This window comes from Macaca thibetana, chromosome 12, assembly GCF_024542745.1.
Source record: "Macaca thibetana thibetana isolate TM-01 chromosome 12, ASM2454274v1, whole genome shotgun sequence".
In the NCBI taxonomy this organism is placed as follows: domain Eukaryota; kingdom Metazoa; phylum Chordata; class Mammalia; order Primates; family Cercopithecidae; genus Macaca; species Macaca thibetana.
Genome location: NC_065589.1, coordinates 104,253,521 through 104,272,401, shown reverse-complemented (window position 1 = coordinate 104,272,401; position 18,881 = coordinate 104,253,521). Strand labels below are relative to the sequence as shown.

The 18,881-nt window shown below is 42.9% G+C and overlaps 2 protein-coding genes across 2 annotated transcripts in view; both read right to left on the bottom strand.

Annotated features, from left to right (window-relative positions):
• The window catches only part of NXPH2 (neurexophilin 2), a 112,400-nt gene extending 109,787 nt beyond the window's left edge, over positions 1-2,613 (bottom strand). Inside the window, exon 1 of the mRNA XM_050751008.1 lies at positions 1,925-2,613. Within this exon, the coding sequence (XP_050606965.1) occupies positions 1,925-1,975 (51 nt within the window). The 5' untranslated portion in view covers positions 1,976-2,613. The remainder of the gene's footprint in view (positions 1-1,924) is intronic.
• Positions 1-18,881, bottom strand: part of HNMT (histamine N-methyltransferase) — a 1,236,603-nt gene that overhangs the window by 972,768 nt on the left and 244,954 nt on the right. The window lies entirely within an intron of this gene.

Here is an 18,881-nt window from a genome sequence, read left to right as displayed (position 1 = left end):
TACCATGATAAAGCGCTCCAGGAGAAAAACATTACAACCCAAGCACAATCCCAAAATGGATTCGAATTTGACATAAGCTTTCTTAAAAGCGAATCAATCAATCCATGCTGTAATATTAGAATCTAGTTCTCAAGGAGAGCATATAATCCCTTCAAGACGTATTTCCTATTCCTTATTAGCTATGGTGGTGCGGGAAAAAAAAATTCTAACATTTCCCATATAGTAGCTGGGATGAGAACTTTTCCCCGACACGTGCACAAATATATTTTCTCATCTTTAAGAGCCTATCACAGTGCTTACGGAGCACACAGTTCATGTTTATTAAATGCAAAATTAATGAACTAAGATTCGTAAAGATATTCTGAAGACCCCCACATAAATGCCTGATTTCCCCAGGCTTTTCCTTACACACAGCATATAAATGCTGCTCTGTTAGATCATCTTTTATTAGAATCCAGACTAAAAAAAAAAAAATTAAAGCAAGGGATACTAAAGATTAATGTGGCATATGTTTTGGATTCATAATGTCTAAGATGTAAAATGTATTTTAACATGCAGTATCGTACATAGCCAGTATGTGATGGCTCATTCAAGGATATTTGGGAATATCATTGCATTTTCTTCTTGATGCCATTGAAGACTTTCTGAGTTAACGCTGTGCAGGTGAAGCTCATCTCCACCGTAACAAGCATGGACCACGGGCATCTCAGTGGTCTCTCCACCTTTTAGAGTTCCTTCCACCCTCAGAACTTGCAAAGTGCCTCTGCCTTAACAATATCATACATATCATAGAGAAACTTTCAAAGTTACTTGATTTTCCCTCTAATAGGAAAAGAAAGAGACAAAGAGAACTAGAGAGAGAGAAAGAGAACAGATTGACATCTTCTAAGTGCTTGGGCAAAGTCTTAAGTATGAGGACCAAGAAACTATGGCATCAGGAGAAAGCCCTCTTACTAGCACCGTATCAAGGCAAGTGCTAAGTGACCAGAAGAAATCCATCACAGAGGCTGATCCAGCCAAAACACTCCGCTTCTGTAATTTTACTTTAAAAGTTTCTTCTTGAAGGTCTTACTTTGGTTTTCCCTTAACTGTAATTAGCCATGCATATAGAATACAGGCGTATATCAGGAGAAGGAGAGGGTGGCGCCTCGCGGGAAGAGAGAAGAGAGTGACAACGCGAACCCCAAACCACATTTTAACATCTTTCTTATTCCTCAGCGCCCCCGAGTCACCCAGACCAGGCGGGAGATGTCTCCCTGAAAAGACAGCTTCGAGATGCCCGAGAGGGGGCTCCTGCGCGGAGCTGGGCGTGAAAGTTACATCCCGTGTCCCCAGCTGGCAGAAAACCCCATCCCAGTCCCCAGCGCCAGACGGAAAACGAAGAGAAATCCAAGCTGTCCCCCAAATCCATATTTTGCCTAAGTTTTCCCCCAGCAAGCCGCCACTAGCTGGCTCTGAGAACGAGGATGCATGCACTATGCTGTGCTTTGGAAGAAGTGTCTGTGTGCATCTGGGCAAAACACCACGTGAAAAATAAACACCACCAAGCCTCTCGAACTGTGAACTGGAGGAAGGTCTTTCTGCCCCTTCTCATCCTATTTACCTCCCATCCTCTCCTTGACCGCTTACCAATAAACCTCTTCCTTTTCCCGGACCTACTTCCCGGCCACCTTCTGCTTACTTTACCCCAGCGCTCGAGTTCCGACCCGTGCTAAGCCCCTCAGTCGCCTCTAGATCCCCTCTATTCCATTCTTCAATTCTTTCCTTTCGACCTCTAAGGCAACCCAAAACTCCTTGCCCTCCTCGCGTCCCCAACCCCACGTCCCAAGCAGGCCCAGGCTGGGCTCCAAGTCAGCCGCCTGCGCGGTTTTCCCGCCGAAACGCGTCCCCGGCGCATGGGGCTGCGCGCGGGCCGGGCACTCACCAGCTGCAGCAAGCCGGGGACCACCACGAGAGGCAGTGGCCGCAGGCGCATGGTGCCGGCTGGCGCGGCTTCTCACGAGCTGCGCGCCCTCGCCTGCCTCTCGCGCATCTCCACTTCGCGGGGCAGGACTGAGGACGCCAGGGACACAGCGCGGCGCTTCCCTCCCGGAATCCGAGTGCTGCGCGGTGCTGCGCAGCTCGGGCCGGGTGGGCGGGCGGGGAAGGGGGAGGGTGGGCGGACCGGAGGTGTCTCTCCGGGCCCCCGCGCGCCCCTCCTTGGAGGGGGCCGGCACAGAGCGTGCGAGGCCGCTGGAGCTCTGGCACGCGGCAGGGGGCTCCAGTCGCGCCTTGGACTCTCTGGCTTGGCCGGACTCGGGGTGAGCGCTGGGGGCGCCTGCGGGAGGGAGGAGACGGCTCGGGCGCTTGGGTGATAGGTTCAGCGCGAGGCTGCTCTCTAGATCCGATCCCGCCGGGCAGATTCCTGGCAGAGCTGAGCACGCCTGGCCAGCCGGCGCCCCCGAGCCCGGAGAGGCCGGGTGCCTCCTTCCACCCCCGCCCAGCAGAAGGCCGGTCCGAGAGGCTCCACTGTGCCAAGCGCCCTGTCCACGGACTGGATCTCGCTTTGGCTGGGGAGCTGGGGATGGGGGAAAGGAAAGGTTCTTCCTGGGTGGCTGCAAGAAGGAGTGCGCCCGCCGGGAGAGCGCCCAGAGAGTTTAGGAGGGGAAGGCGATTGCAGAGTCCTGGGGCGGGGCGTGGGGGCTGCGAACGGGAAAGGCTGGGGCGGGGAGGTGGGACTGGAGTCCAGGACGCCCTGGGAGAGTGCCCTACTCCACCTCAGCGCCAAGCTCTCAGAGCCGCGGGTAAGGGGTGCAAAGTGTGCCTGGTGCGGCTGGAAGGATTTCTGGGGTTGGGAAGTAATGGGGACCTCGAGGGACCAGGAGCAGAACTGTGAGAAACGGAGCTAGGTGAAGTCCGCTTTACTCAGGTTTGGGGATGGTATAGACAGCTGGGTGTCCTGAAGACAGACGGAGTTGCTCCCAGACCTTCTGCCCCGGCTTTGGAGAAGCCGAATAAAGACGGGATACCCCACCGCGGCTTCCGACTTCAGAAATATTGGAGAGGGGTATCTCTGAGGCCGGGCGAAGCTGCAAACCTGGTGCCTGTGAGCCTCGACCTCTGTGTTAATAACTCTCCATTGGAGAGGTCCTTAACCTTTTACTATCTTTGTTCTGGACACTCGAGAGGAAAAATTAAAGGCAATTGGGCTGACAGACCTGCATTTTTTTTACGGTAGATCAGAGTTTAGGCGTCATTCGTCACCCCTTTATTGAGCGAATAGGAAACCTAAGGTCCAGAGAGATACATTCACTTCTCCAGGGATGAGACTTTAGGCAGTTACTCCAACAGAATACGCAAGGCGAGACTGCTTCTTACATCTGGAAACGCAAAGCTCTTAGAGAAGAAAAAACCATGTTGAAGCAAGGGAGTAGAATTGCAATTGATTTCTAGGCTTTAAAAAATAAAACACAACAAAAAGCACAGATTGGGTTGTAATTTTTGGACCAAAAAAAAAAAAAAAAGGGTCCTTCTTCTCTGCTTACCACCCCCACCTCAAAATAGAAATGAAGGAGGGTTGTTAAATCTTAGTGGTTGAAGCAGAGCAGCCTTGGTTTCAAAGGCAGGAGAATTGCTTTGACTAGGGCAAAGTCCTACTATTCCTTTCACTGAGTGTGCCAAGATTGCGCAGATGGGGAGGGAGGTTATTCCAGAGTGTTCTGGGATCCCAGTGTGAATTTGAGAGTGTGTTGTCCTTGAGCCTGCAGGTAGGGTATCTTTCCAGTACAACTCCATTTCCTGTAGGGAGGGAGAGTGGCAAGCAAGGGGCTGCATCCTCCCTAAACCCATGATAAGCCTGACTGGGGGTTCCATGGCAAAGGATGCACTACCTGCATCTCATTTCTGTTTGATCTCAGACTCTCCTTTTGCATTGCAACAGGCTCAAAAACAAAACCACTATTTGCATATCCAAATCTATATCTCACCCATTCCACTCCTCATCCCTACAAAAATTCCCTCTTTACCAAGGCTTAGAGCCTTGTTCTACCAGTTCTAGAAAATGATTCTGTCCTAAAAGCGCAAATAAGAGGATTTCAAAAACTGGAAGAGTCTCTATTGGTTGATCTTGCCCAACTTTGGGTCCCCGGAGAGGGCTGCATCTTATTTACAGACAACCTTTTTAAAACAAAACGGACATAATAGGAAGGGTTTTGTGGAAACAGAGGAACCCCTTTCTGAAGAGGTACAGCTGGAAGGGGAGAGAGGCTAACTGCTTTGCAAGAGGCGCTACCTCATTTAGACTTGATGTCTCTGCCTGAACTCAGCTGACTCATCTATAGAGCCGGAAGGTGAGGTCCTGTCTCCATTTGGTAATTTGGTAGTTTGCAATTCCGCTATCACAGACTCTGTAAATGAGGAGGGCATGATTTAACACATTATTGAAATAAATAGGCTGAGTGTGGTGGCTCACGCCTGTAATCCCAGCACTTTGGGAGGCCAAGGTGGGCGGATCACCTGAGGTCAGGAGTTCAAGACCAGCCTGACCAACATGGAGAAACCTCGTCTCTACTAAAAATATAAAATTAACCAGGTGTGGTGACACATGCCTATAATCCCAGCTACTAGGGAGGCTGAGGCAGGAGAATCACCTGAACCTGGGACGCAGAGGTTGCAGTGAGCTGAGATCATGCCATTGCCCTCCAGCCTGGGCAACAAGAGTGAAACTCCATCTGAAAATAAAATAAAATAAAGTAAAATAAAATAAAATAAATAAATAACAAAGTTGTTTAATTACTGGAATAGTTCACTTTTTTCCTTCAATTTGTTCATATGTCTTAGATCATTTCTGTTCTTTTGAGAAACTACGTAAAGTTTAAAAGTAGAACCTAAACTCAGACATGTGCCCTAGTAACACTAAGTAGTCTTACAAAGAAACATGCTGAGGGATGTTGAATTCCAAGTTGAAAGCTAAAAAACACTAGTGAACTTTCGTGCCCCAGTGATCAGGCCAGGTAAAAGTGAAGCACTTACAGCCCCACTAACCTAAGTCTGGCATTACTGTGTTTATTTATAAAATAACTACTGATCTTTCTGGATCCCCCCCAAATTTTGCTGTACAGACTACAGTAAAGAGAAAGAAAGAATGGAAAGAAGAAAGGGAGAGAGGGAGAAGAAAAGGATGAAGAGAGGCAGAAAAATAGAAGTATTTAAGACATTGTCCTCCAGCAGCATGCAGTCTGAGAAATATGCAATAAACAAAACACAGTAGACAATACAGCAAAATGTAAGTGCTGTTTAGTACAGCTGGAGAAAGGAAAGATCATTGTAGGCCAGCATGAATGCTTCTTGGAAGAGGCGAAACGTGAGTTAGCTCAGTTTCCAAGAATGGCCAGGATTAGTCTACATGGGAGAAAATGGAGGAGGTCATTCTGTATGGGAGAAGCAGAATGAGCAAAGGCAGAGTGGAGGATTTTTATAGGGCATAACTGAGGGATGAACAATAAGCAGTCCAGACTGGCTGGAGAAAATATGTTGAGGAAAAGTGAGAAGAAAGTTAGGTTATAGGCTGCACTATAGAGATCTGGGAATGCCAAGCTAAACAGTTTAGATGCAATCTGCAGGAAATTATGGAGTCGTAAACCTTTTTTGGAGTAGACAAATCATGCATGAAGAGATATGAAGATATAGAGGCAGAATGAGGAGTGGTCGTGGTAGGTGGAAAGAAAGGAATAGAGGAATAGGGAGATGTGAGTACAAGGGCAACAGTGAGCAGTGAACTGTGAACAGGAACTAAACTTGGGGTTTGAATATTTTTAAACTTTTCTAGCATAGTAGAAGAGTGTTGTTGTTTTTTTGTTTGTTTGTTTGTTTTTCACCGCTTTTTCTCTTTTCCAGTCTATTTAACAACTAGAGAATCAGATCAGTGCTTTCTCATTTTGCAAGGTACTCTTCACAGTGTGAGGGGAAAGAGAATGTTGTTGGTTTTTTTTTTCCCCCCTCATACAAACCCGTAGTAGAAAGTGGGACCTACCAAATTTTACTGCTACATGATCCAATTATAGTCTTTTAAAAGCAAAGAACATATCTAGGGATATGTTGAATGCTTTGAGATCAAATTTGTCAACTTATGGCTCATCCAGACCATTAGATTTTTCTGGTGCTTCTCCTCTGTACTTAACTTTCTCATCCTTTACTGTTCATTAGTATCATTACCAGAAAGTGGAGAAGGAAATAGTATGCATTTCAGAGTTTCAAGTGGATATTAGATAGTATTCAACTTTCTCCCTTTGCAGTTAAGAAAACAGGCGTGAAAAGTTCTGTGACTTGCTTCAAGTCACCTAGAGATGCATGGGTAGATCCGTAAATTGATTCAAAGGCCTGAGATTTTCAGTGCACTGCTTGTTCCAGTTCATTACTCTGCCTCAGGTATTTTCCAATTGTCCAGCAGTTACAAAAGTTTTGATGTAGTCAACAAATGAACCTCTAGCTAATAATAGATGTGACAATGATCTATGGATGCTAAAAGCCTCAGGGTCTATCTTATGATCAGGAAAACAGATTTTACTGTAAGGATCCTGAAGCATTGTTCTGGCAGTAATTTTAAAAGGGTATGAGGGAAAGGGAATGATATGGCATAAGGCTACTGGGCAGCCCTCAGACTCAGGATTCCAGAACATGGTAGCATTTACCGCAAGGATAGGGGAAATTCTCAGGAAGGCTTCCAGCTTCTTAGACCTCTGCAATAAGAAGCTGGTGGGGTTTTTGATAACAATTCTTAACAACTATTATAAAATCCCTTTGAGTGGCCACTCTTCTTTAGTAATTGAGTCACTTATTTAATGAAATATAATGCTGTATTGTATTGAATTGCATAATAGAATCACACGGAACTTCAAACATCACTGAGGGTGGGCTTGAACGTTGATATTTTTCACCCAGGATATTTCAACATACAGCCATGTTTGTGCACTACTACTGTACCAGGAAGTTGGGTTTCTTTTCTCCACCCTCCCTCTATCCTTCCCTTCCTTCCTGCCTTTCTTCCATCCTCTACAGAATTATAGCCCTAATCGTTGGAATACACTGAAGCTTTAACTAACTCTCATTAGGATCTATTTACTTTCTTGATTCTACAGGGCCTTCTCAGGCAAGAACTGGACATTTTCTTTGTAAATATTTGGCACGATTGGAGGATTTATAAAGTTTATTGCATAAATTTATCATTTGTTCCAGGTTTAAACACAATTAACTAATCTGTAGTTAAAGTGCTTTTCTCCCAACCTTTGGTGGCCGCAACACTACCTCTTCATTATCTCTTCACTTGGATGCTGGAAGGAGGTAACAAGAGTGTGTTGGTGGTTGATGCAACTATGAGTAGTCAAGAGGAGAGGCTAGAGGGGAAGGGAGGCAGGCAGGATCCCAGCAGGCCCTGTGATGAAAGGGCACCTGGGTCAAGAGAACATCACTCAAGACTGATAAGGCAGTAAAGAACTTCTTTCTGGGTGCCAATATTACACCTCTACCAAATCAGAATGATTTGGTAAATGACTGATAAACCTGTCATTTTCTTTCCGTGGGTAGCTAGAGATAAACCTGTCATTATCGTTCCACGTGTGTTCCCATGCATTGTCCATGGATGCATGATTATTTAACTGAATAATCACCTTGTCTACTTGTACATCAAGTATGACAGCTTTCATTACAAGGGAATTATTTAACCTGCCTCAAATGTTGCTTCATATATGGAGAGAAGGCAGGGAACAGGACCATGGAAGGTTAGAGTTGGAACATCTTCTTTAACCTCTTCAGTTTGTAGATGAAGAAGCTGAGGATCAGAGAGAGAAAGTGATATTCCATCCCCAAAGTCACACAGCCAGATTGTGGCAGATCAAGACTAGGCCCCAGGGTCAGTGCCTCTTTGGACTACCGTAAGCTTACTCTGCGGGGTAGCCCGGAGCTCTGGTGTGCCTATTTCCTGTACCAAGATGATTATGAATGGACAATGAGGGGAAAACACATTTACAAAATAACATCTTAGCTAACCAAATGCAAATCTCCCAATTTGAGAATACTTATAATTCCTAAGAGAGGGAAGACAGAGACCTGGCATAATAAGAGATTGGAGTAAACGCCATTGCCCCTCTAACCCCCACAACTTATCATGAATGAATAATGCATTTTGTTTGCAAGTGCCCAAATACAGCTCAAACAAGTCAAACAACTACAACAGAGGAAATTTAATAGCCTACGTGAATAGGAAGTTCAGTGGCTGAAGGTCGTTTCAGGCAATTTAAACCAAATTTTAAAATTCTTGAGCAAGATACTGGGTCAGCCATTCTGAGTTTGTGTGTAAGTCCCTGTAAGTGGGCTGGGTGTGGCAGCTGGAGAAGGCTTGATGTTAGACCCTGGAGAGCACAGAACAAAAACCTCTCTCCTAGAAACTAATTTGTATAACAGCCTGAACCCCCATCACCACTTGATAAGGTCTTTCCTGGTTCAGGTGCCTACAGTTTTTCTTTACTAGGTCTCTAACTGAATGACTCTCGTCTTCTAACTTCTTATCCCACATTTCTGTACTAGCCTGGTTCCTTAACACTCATCACTTTATTAAATGTAGAGCCATACTTGTTGTAGCAGATGAGCTGAGGTTGTAACATGTGGATGATGGTTCAAATATCACATAAGCAGCTCTCTTTATTGTTCTTACCACTAAAGGAAGATAAAGCTGCTCCCTATGCAAGAAGGATGTCATCACTTGTCAAAACATAAGCAGCAGCTACCCATACCAGCAGGTTTAACAACACCAAGGCACTCTCCACCAGTTTTAAGTAATTATGATTTATTTTTGTTTGTTTGTTTATAGCCAGGTTCTCAATCATTTAAACATTGCATTCGGAAATGCATGTGACTTTTTCACTGTGCCCTTTAGCAGGATCAGTGAGTACGGCACAGTGTTGCCTTTTGAGTCTTCTTCATTGTTTTTGTGAAATGCAGTGGCATGGTGTTCTTCACGGTCTCTCCGGACCTCAGCATCACTGTTCAAGTGCTGCTTTCGTGTGTTATCTAAATGTGTGTCAAATGTGTGGTACCTTCCCACATTCAAACAGAAGTTGTGTTAGGAAACAAGTCAGCTAATTTTCCTACTCTGATAAAGTACAGGTTTACGTTAGGAGGTTACTAGGATTTGGTTTTAAAAAATATCCCAATTTCTAAGCATTGGGGACTTCTATTTTCCTCCTCAGCTGATCTAAAATGAACTTGCCTGGTGTTTCCCTGGCAAAGTAATAATCACACTGAGATTTTTTTCACTATATTTATTGGAATATCTTGGGTGCTATCTACTGGCCAAATGTGGCATTGCCTCATAAAGGTGAACAGACAAAGTGCCATAACTCTTTTAAAAATAACTTTGTGTGGGGGCTGAATAGATGCCATAGGTTTTAGCACACGTGGGACCTGTCTTCTTGGACAATATCACTTCCAGACATTGCTCATTGCCTTTGAGATTGGGGGATCCCTTGATCAGAAGTCACACAAGTTGTAATATAAGTGAAATATAATGGGTAGGCAGGTTTCTGCTTGTCCTTCCTTGAAATGGTTGACTATAAATAGCTTACATCTAATTTTCACTTTGCTGAGCAATGTGAATGGATAAAAATGTTACTCATTTCAAATGAGCTCAGCTATATAGATTCAATCAATAATCCTGTGTACATAAAGGAAAATAAGAAGTTAAAAAGATTCTTTATAGTTATTTTGCACTTAATACTAGGTAGAAGGTACATGCCAATTGATAGTATTGGTCAAAATATTTGAAAATAAACAGATAAACAATATTTAGTATAAGGTAAACGCATCCCATTTATGCTAACCAAATCATATTCTTTCTCCAGGAGTTTTTCTTTATAAGCATCTTGTCATTTATCCAGAGGAGTACATTATGCTTTAATCAGATTTGTAGAAAGGAACATATCAGGAGAAAACATGAAACAATGAGAAACTGAGAGTCTATGCCAAGTGAGATGGGAGACCAGTCAAAGAGCAGAGGGATCTTACTTACTGTAGCAAAATGAGAAGTTGTCCCATTTAGGACAAATAGCTATAAGGGAAAAGCCAAGGACATAAGATCAATATTGATCATTGGGAGTTAATGAAGAGAAAAGCCCAATATGTCAACATTAGCTTAGGTGAAAATCTAGATTATAAGGCTGTACTTAACAGGAACTTAATGCAGGCATATAGATTTAACAATATACCAGAAAATAAAATGCCCTATCTTAATTTCTAAAGTTATTAAAATGCAACTTATGCCTTTAACTGAATTATTTTAAATTGTTTATTCAGTCATTTGGTGTTATTTGTGCCAGACCATACTTACTTCAGGTTGTAATTTTCAAAATTCATTATCCTAATTCTGGGACTGTATAATATATTTAACTTACTCAGTTTTCTGTATATTATTGAATAATGATAGATTTAAACATTTTGATTGAAATGAGAAAGACCATAAATTAAAATATTCAACTATCATTTTAAACCATTCTGTTTTGGCAGTGGAATATTTTTTAAAGTTATGTTAGTAGGTGGAAGTAGAAATTTTACTTATACTTATTTTTGCTTTTGTTTAAAATTTTTTTTCTTCAACTTTTATTTTAAGTACAGAGGTACATGTGCAGGATGTGCAGGTTTGTTACATAGGTAAACGTGTGCCATAGTGGTTTGCTACACCTATCAACCCATCACCTAGATATTAAGCCTAGCATCCATTGCCTACTCTTTCTGATACTCTCTCTCCCTCCACTCCCAGCCCTGGCAGGCCCCAGTGTATGTTGTTCCCTTTCATGGGTCCATGTGTTCTCATCATTCGGCTCATACTTGTAAGTAGGAACACACAATGTTTGGTTTTCTCTTCCTGTATTAGTTTGCTGAAGATAATGGCTTCCAGCTCCATCCATGCTCTTGCAAATGATATGATCTTGTTCCTTATTATGGCTGAATAGTATACCATGGCACATATGTACCACATTTTCTTTATCCAGTCTGTCATTGATGGGCATTTGGGTTGATTCCATGTCTTTGCTATTGTGAATAGTGCTGCAGTGAACATATGTGTGCATGCATCTTTATAACAGAACAATTTATAATCCTTTGGGTATATAAAGAGTAATGGAATTGCTGGGTCAAATGATATTTCTGCCTCTAGGTCTTTGAGAAATCACAATGCTGTTTTCCACAATGGTTGAACTAATTTAAACTCCCACCAAGAGTATAAATGTATTCCTTTTTTTCACAACCTCGCCAGCATCTGCTGTTTTTTGACTTTGATTAAAGCCATCCTGACTGGTGTGAGATGGTATCTTATTTTGGTTTTGATTTTCATTTCTTTAATAAACAGTGATGTTGAGCTTTTTTGTATATGTTTGTTGGCTGCATGTATGTCTTCTTTTGAGAAGTGTCTGTTCATGTCCTTTGCCCACTTTTTACTAGGCAATGTTTAATGTTTGTTTTCTTCTTGTAAATTTGTTTAAGTTCCTTGTAGACTATGGATATTAGACCTTTGTCAGATGAATAGATTGTAAAAATTTTCTCTCATTCTGTAGGTTGTCTTTTCACTTTTGCTGTTGGTCTTTAGTTTAATTAGATCCCATTTGTCAATTTTTGCTTTTGTTGCAATTGCTTTTGGCATTCTCATAATGAAATTTTGCCCATGCCTACTTCCTGAATGATATTACCTAGATTTTCTTTTAGGATTTTTATAGATTTGGGTTTTAAACTTAAGTATTCCTTTTTTTCTTTTTTTGAGATAGAGTCTCACTCTGTTGCCCAAGCTGGAGGGCAGTAGGGCAATATCGGCTTACTGCAACCTCCGCCTCCCAGGTTCAAGCGATTCTCCTGCCTTAGCTCCCGAGTAGCTAGGATTATAGGTGTGTGCCACCATGCCCAGCTATTTTTTGTGTTTTTAGTAGAGACAAGGTTTTACTATGTTGGCCAACCTGATCTTGAACTCCCTGACCTCAGGTGATTCACTTGCGTTGGCCTCCCAAAGTGCTGGGATTATAGGTGTAAGGCACCATGTCTGGCCTACACTTAAGTCTTTAATCCATCTTGGTTAATTTTTGTATATGGTGTAAGGAAGGAGTCCAGTTTCAATTTTCTACACATGGCTAGCCAGTTCTCCCAGCACCATTTATTAAATAAAGAATCCTCTCCGCATGGTTTGTTTTTGTCAGGTTTGCTGAAGATCAGAGGGTTGTAGGTGTGTGGTCTTATTTCTGAATTCTCTATTCTGTTCCATTGGTCTATGTGTCTTTTCTTGTACTAGTACCATGCTGTTTTGGTTACCATAGCGTTGTAGTATAGTTTGAAGTCAGGTAGCATGATGCCTCCAGCTTTGTTCTTTTTGCTTAGGGTTGTCTCAACTATTCAAGTTCTTTTTTGGTTCCATATGAATTTTAAAATAGTTTTTTCTAATTCTGTGACAAATGTCAATGGAAGTTTAATGGAAATAATATTAAATCTATAAATTACTTTGGGCAGTATGCTCTTTTTTTGATATTGATTCTATACATGAGTATGGAATGTTTTCCCATTTGTTTGTGTCATCTCTGGTTTCTTTGAGCAACAGTTTGTAGTTCCCCCTGAAGAGATCCTTCACTTGTTAGCTGTATTCCTAGATATTTTATTCTTTTTGCAGCAATTGCGAATGACAGTTCATTCATGATTTGGCTCTCTGCTTGGCTGTTATTGGTGTACAGGAATGCTAGAGATTTTAGCACATTGATTTTGTATCCTGAGAAGTTGCTTATCAGTTTAAGAAGCTGATATGATGGGTTTTCTAGATAGAAGATTATGTCATCTGTAAACAGAGATAATTTGACTTCCTCTCTCCCTATTTGAGTACTCTCTTGCCAGAGCTTCCAATACTGTGTTAAATAGGAGTGGTGAGAGACATCACCCTAGTCTTGTGCCAGTATTCAAAGGGAATGCTTCCAGCTTTTGCCCATTCAGTATGATATTGGCTGTCAGTTTGTCACATACACCTCTTATTATTTTGAGGTGTATTCCTTCAGTACCTAGTTTATTGAGAGTTTTTAACATGAAGGGATATTGAAATTTATCAAAGGCCTTTTCTGCATCTATTGAGATAATCAGGAGGTTTTTGTCTCTAGTTCTGTTTATGTGATGAATCACACTTATTGATTTGTGTATGTTGAACTAACCTTGCATCCTGGGGATGAAGCAAACTTGATTATGGTGGATCAGCTTTTTGATGTGTGGCTGGATTCAGTTTGCCAATATTTTATTGAGAATTTTTGCATTGATGTTCATCAAGGATATTGGCCTGAAGTTTTCCTTTTTTGTTGTATCTCTGCTGGGTTTTTGGTATCAGGATGATACTGGCTTCACAGAATGAGTTAGGGAGGAGTCCCTCCTTTTCAATATTTTTGGGATAGTTTCAGTAGAAATAGTACCAGCTCTTCTTTGTACTTCGGGTAGAATTCAGCCATGAATCCCTCTGGTGTTATTGTTGTTGTTGGTTTTTGTTTTGTTGTTGTTTGTTTGTTTGTTTTTGGTTGGTAGGCTATTTACTACTGCCTCAATTTCAGAACTCATTATTGGTTTATTCAGGGATTCAATTTCTTCCCGAGTCACTCTTGGGAGGGTGTATATGTCCAGGAATTTGTCCATTTCTTCTAGTTTTCTAGATTTTGTGCATAGAGGTGTTTATAGTATTCTCTGATGATTTTATTTCTGTGGGGTCAGTGGTGATACTCTCCCTTAACATTCCTTATTGTGTTTATTTGATTCTTTTCTATTCTTTATTAGTCTAGCTAGTGGTCTATATGTTTGATTATTTTTTTTGAAAAACCAGCTCCTGGATTCGTTGATTTCTTTGAAGGGTTTGTGTGTGTGTGTGTGTGTCTCAATCTCTTTCAGTTCAGCTCTGATCTTGATGGTTTCTTGTCTTCTGTTAGCTTTGGGGTTTGTTTGCTCTTGGCCTTCTAGTTCTTTTATTTAAGCTGTTAGATTGTCACCTTGAGATCTTTCTAGTTTTTTGATGTGGGCATTTAATGCTGTAACTTTCTCTCTTAACACTGTTTTAACTGTGTCCTAGAGATTGTGGTACATTGTCTCTTTGTTCTCATTGGTTTCAAGTAACTTCATTTCTGCCTTAATTTCATGATTTACCCAAGAGTCATTCAGAAGTAGGTTGTTTAATTTCCGTGTAGGTGTGTGACTTTGAGTAAATATCTTAATCTGGAGTTTTAATTTGATTGCACTGTGGTCTGAGAGACTGCTTTTATTTCAGTTCTTTTGCATTTGCTGAGGAATGTTTTACTTCCAGTTGTGTGATCAATTTTAGAGTAAGTGCCAGGTGATGATGAAAAGAATGTGTATTCTCTTATTTTGGGGTGGAGAGTTCTGTAGATATCTATCAGGTCCACTTGATCCAAAGCTGAGTTCAAGCCGTGAATATCTTTGTTAATTTTCTATCTTGATGATCTATCTAAGATTGTCAGTGGGACATTAAATTCTCCAGCCATTATTGTGTGAGAGTCTAAGTCTAACCTCTTTGTAGGTTTCTAAGAACTTGCTGTATGAATCTGAGTGCTCCTGTATTGGGTGCACATTTGTTTAGAATAGTAACTCTTCTTGTTGAATTGAACCCTTTACCATTATGTAATGCCCTTGTATGTCTTTTTTAATCTTTGTTGGCTTAAAGTCTATTTTGACAGAAACTAGGATCACAAACCCTGCTTTTCTCTCTTTTCCATTTGCTTCGTAAATTTTTCTGCATTCCTTAATTTTGAACCTATGTGTGTCTTTGCATGTGAGATGGGTCTCTGAAGGCAGCATACCAATAGGTATTGGCTCTTTATCCAGATTACCATTCTGTGTCTTTTAATTGGGGCATTTAGCTCATTCACATTTAAGGTTAGTATTGTTATGTGTGAATTTGATCCCATCATCATGATGCTAACTAGTGATTTTGCAGACTTGTTTATGTGGTTGCTTCATAGTGTCACTGGTCTGTGTACTTCAGTGTGTTTCTGTAGCGATGGTAATGGTTTTTTCTTTCCATATTTAGTGTTTCCTTCAGGAGCTCTTGCAAGGCAGGCCCAGTGGTGATGAGTTTTCTTACTATGTGCTTGCCTGAAAAGGATCTTATTTCTCCTTCACTTATGAAGCTTAGTTTGGCCAGATATGAAATTCTGGGTTGGACATTCTTTTCCTTAAGAATGTTGAATATTGGTCTCCAATCTCTTTTGGTTTGCAGAGTTTCCACTGAGAGGTCCACTGTTAGTCTGATGGGTTTCCCTTTGTTGGTGACCTGGCCTTTCTCTCTGGCTGCTCTTAACATTTTTTCTTTGATTTCGACCTTGGAGAACTGATGATTATTTGTTTTGGGGTTGATCTTCTCATGGAGTATCCTACTGGAGTTCTCTAGATTTCCCGACTTTGAGTGTTGGCCTGTCTTGCTAGGTGGGGAAGTTCTCCTGAATGATATCATGAAGTACGTTTTCCAACTTGATTCCATTGTATCTTTTAGATACCCCAATCAGTCATAGGTTTGGTCTCTTTACATAATACCATAGTTCTCAGAGGTTTTGGTCATTCCTTTTTATTCTTTTTTCTCTATTCTTATCTGCCTGTCTTATTTTAGAAAGATAGTCTTCAAGCTTTTGGATTCTTTCCTCTGCTTGGTCTTACTCTGCTATTGATACTTGTGATTGCATTGTGAAGTTCTTGTGTTGTTTTTCAGCTCTGTCAGGTAGGTTATGTCCCTCCTTAAACTGGCTATTCTGACTATCAGCTCCTGCATTGTTTTATCATGATTCTCAGCTTCTTTGCATTGGGTTACAACATGCTCCCTTAGCTCAGTGAAGTTCATTATTACCCACCTTCTGAAGCCTGTTTCTGTGAATTCAGCCATCTCAGCCTCAGCCCAGTTCTGTGCCCTTTCTGGAGAGGTGCTGCAGTCATTTGGAAGAGAAGAGGGACTCTGACTTTTTGAGTTTTCAGCTTTTTTGAATTGATCTTTTCTTGTGTTTGTGGGTTTATCTACATTAAATCTTTGAGGTTACTTCCCTTTGAATGGTGTTTTTGTGGGGTCTTTTTGTTGTTGCTGTTGTTTTCTCTTTGTTTGTTTTTCTCTTAACCTTCAGGTCACTCTTTATAGGGCTGCTGCTGTTTGCTGGGGTCTGTTTCAGACCCTAGTTGCCTCAGTTTTTCCCATACCTGGAGGTATCACCAGTGAAGCCTGCAAAATAGCAAAGATGGCAATCTGCTCCTTCCTTTGGAAACTCCATTCCAGGGAGGGGCTGACTCATTGCTGGCCCAAATGTGCCAGTAGGAGGTGGCTGGAGATCCCTCTTGGGAGGTCTTACTCAGGCAGGAGGAACAGGATCGGGGACCTGCTTAAAAAAGCAATCTGGCCACATTAGAGGGAACCCTTCCTTGTCCAGACCATTTGTATTCTTCAAAGCTGGCAGTCTGGAATGGTTGAGTCTACCAAACCAGAGAAATAGTGGCCACCCTTCCCCTTGGGAGATCTGTCCAGAGAGATCAGCACTCTGTCCACAGAACCCTGACTGGAGTGACTGAAGGCCCTAAGGGAAGGTCCCACCCAGAGCCTCACTCACTGAGGCTCTACACATCTCTATGTATTGGACCCAATGCCCTGGTGGTGTAGGCTCCCAAGGGGATCTCCTGATTCACAGGTTGGAAAGATATGTGGGAATGGATCAGGGTCCTGCTTAAAGAAGCAGTCTGGCCACGATCTGACAAAGCAGCTGCACTGTGTTGTGGGGACTCTTCTTCACCCAAACCATTTTTATTCTTCAAAGCTGGCAGACTGCAATGGCTGAGTCTACCAAACTGCAGACATGGTGACTGCCCCTTCCCCAAAGAGCTTGGTCCTGTCTCGGGCAGACTCCAGCCTGTTGCCATTGGCTAGCTAAAATTCCAAGCCAGTGAGTCTTAGCTTGTGAGGTGCTGTAGAAGTGGGGCCTTCAGAGTGACAGTGCTTGGCTCCCTGGATTCACTCCCCTTCCTAGGGGGCTGAATCCATATGTACACATGGATCTTTCACATTGCAAGGGATCCTGGGGCCAGAATATGTAAAACTCCCAGGTCTCTGTGTGTACCTGGCAGCTGCTCTGCTGAGACTCCACACAGCTCTGTATATTGGACCCAAGGCCCTGGTGGCATGGGCTCCCAATGGGATCTCCTGATTCACAGGTTGTAAAGGTCAGTGGGAGAAGCATAGTTTCTGGGGTGGGGTGGCATAATCACTCACTGCTTCCCTTGGCTGGGGGTTGGGGTTCCTTTGGCTCAGTGCTGCTCCTGGCTGGACTGTCACCTCCACCCTACTTTTCTTTGTTCTCTGTGGGTCGAGTTATTTGCCTAGTCAGTCCCAACGTGAGAACCTGTATATTTCAGTTGAAGGTGCTGAATTCACTCATTACTTTCGTTCACTCTCTGTGAGTGCTGTAGACTTCAGCTGCTTCTAATTGGCCATCTTACACTTATTTTTTATCGTTTCTAAATTGAGCTCTTTATTTTCTTACATTTCAGGTACTGTATCTATACTATCACATATAACCAATAAAACAATCTTATAAGGTAGGTATTAGCTGAAATTTACAATGACAAAGCTAAAGAATAGAGAAATGGAGATAAAAGCAAGATGGCCAAATAGGAACAGTTCCGGTCTCTAGCTCCCGGTGAGATCAACACAGAAAGCAGGCAGTTTCTGCATTTCCAACTGAGGTACCTGGTTCATCTCACTGGGACTGGTTAGACAGTGGGTGCAGCCCACGGAGAGTGAGCAGAAGCAGGGTGGGGCGTTTCCTCACCAAGTAAGTGCAAAGGGTTGGGGAACTCCCTCCCCTAGCCAAGGGAAGCCATGAGGGACTGTGCCATAAGGGACAGTGCTATGCAGCCCAGATACTACACTTTTCCCACTGTCTTCACAACCCGCATACCAGATTTCCTTGGCTGCCTATACCACAAGGGCCCTGGGTTTCAAGCACAAAACTGGGTGACTGCTTGGGCAGACACCGAGCTAGCTGCCGGATTTTTTTTCATACCCCAGTGGTGCCAGCAAGACGAAACCATTCACTGCCTGGAAAGGGAGCTGAAGCCAGGGAGCCAAGTGGTCTTGCTCGGTGGATCCCACCCCCGGAGAGCCCAGCAAGCTAAGATCTGCTGGCTTGAAATTCTCACTGCCAGCACAGTAGTTTGAAGTTGACCTGGGATACTTGAGCTTGGTAGGGGGAAAGGAATCTGCCATTATTAAGGCTTGAGTAGGTGGTTTGCCCCTCATAGCGTAAACAAAGTGGCAGGGAAGTTGGGACTAGGTGAAGCCCACTGCAGCTCAGCAAAGCTGCTGTAGCCAGACTGTATTTCTAGATTCCATCTCTCTGGGAAGGACATCTCTGAAAGAAAGGCAGCAACCCCATTCAGGAGCTTATAGCTAAAACTCCCATCTCCCTGGGACAGAGCACATGGGGAAAGTGGTGGTTGTAGGTACAGCTTCAGCAGACTTAAACATTTCTGCCTGCTGGCTCTGAAGAGAGCAACAGATTTCCCAAAACAGCACTCGAGCTCTGCTAAGGGACAGACTGATTCCTCAAGTGGATCCTTGACCCCCCGTGCCTCCTAATGGGGAGACACCTCCCAGCAGGGGTCGACAGACACCTCATACAGGAGAGCTCTGGCTGGCATTTGGTCAGTGCTCCTCTGAGATGAAGCTTCCAGAGGAAGGAGCAGGCAGCAATCTTTGCTGTTTTGCAGGCTCTGCTGGTGATATCCAGGCAAACAGTGTCTGGAGTGAACATCCAGAACTCCAACAGACCTGCAGAAGAGGGGCCTGACTGTTAGAAGAAAAACTAACA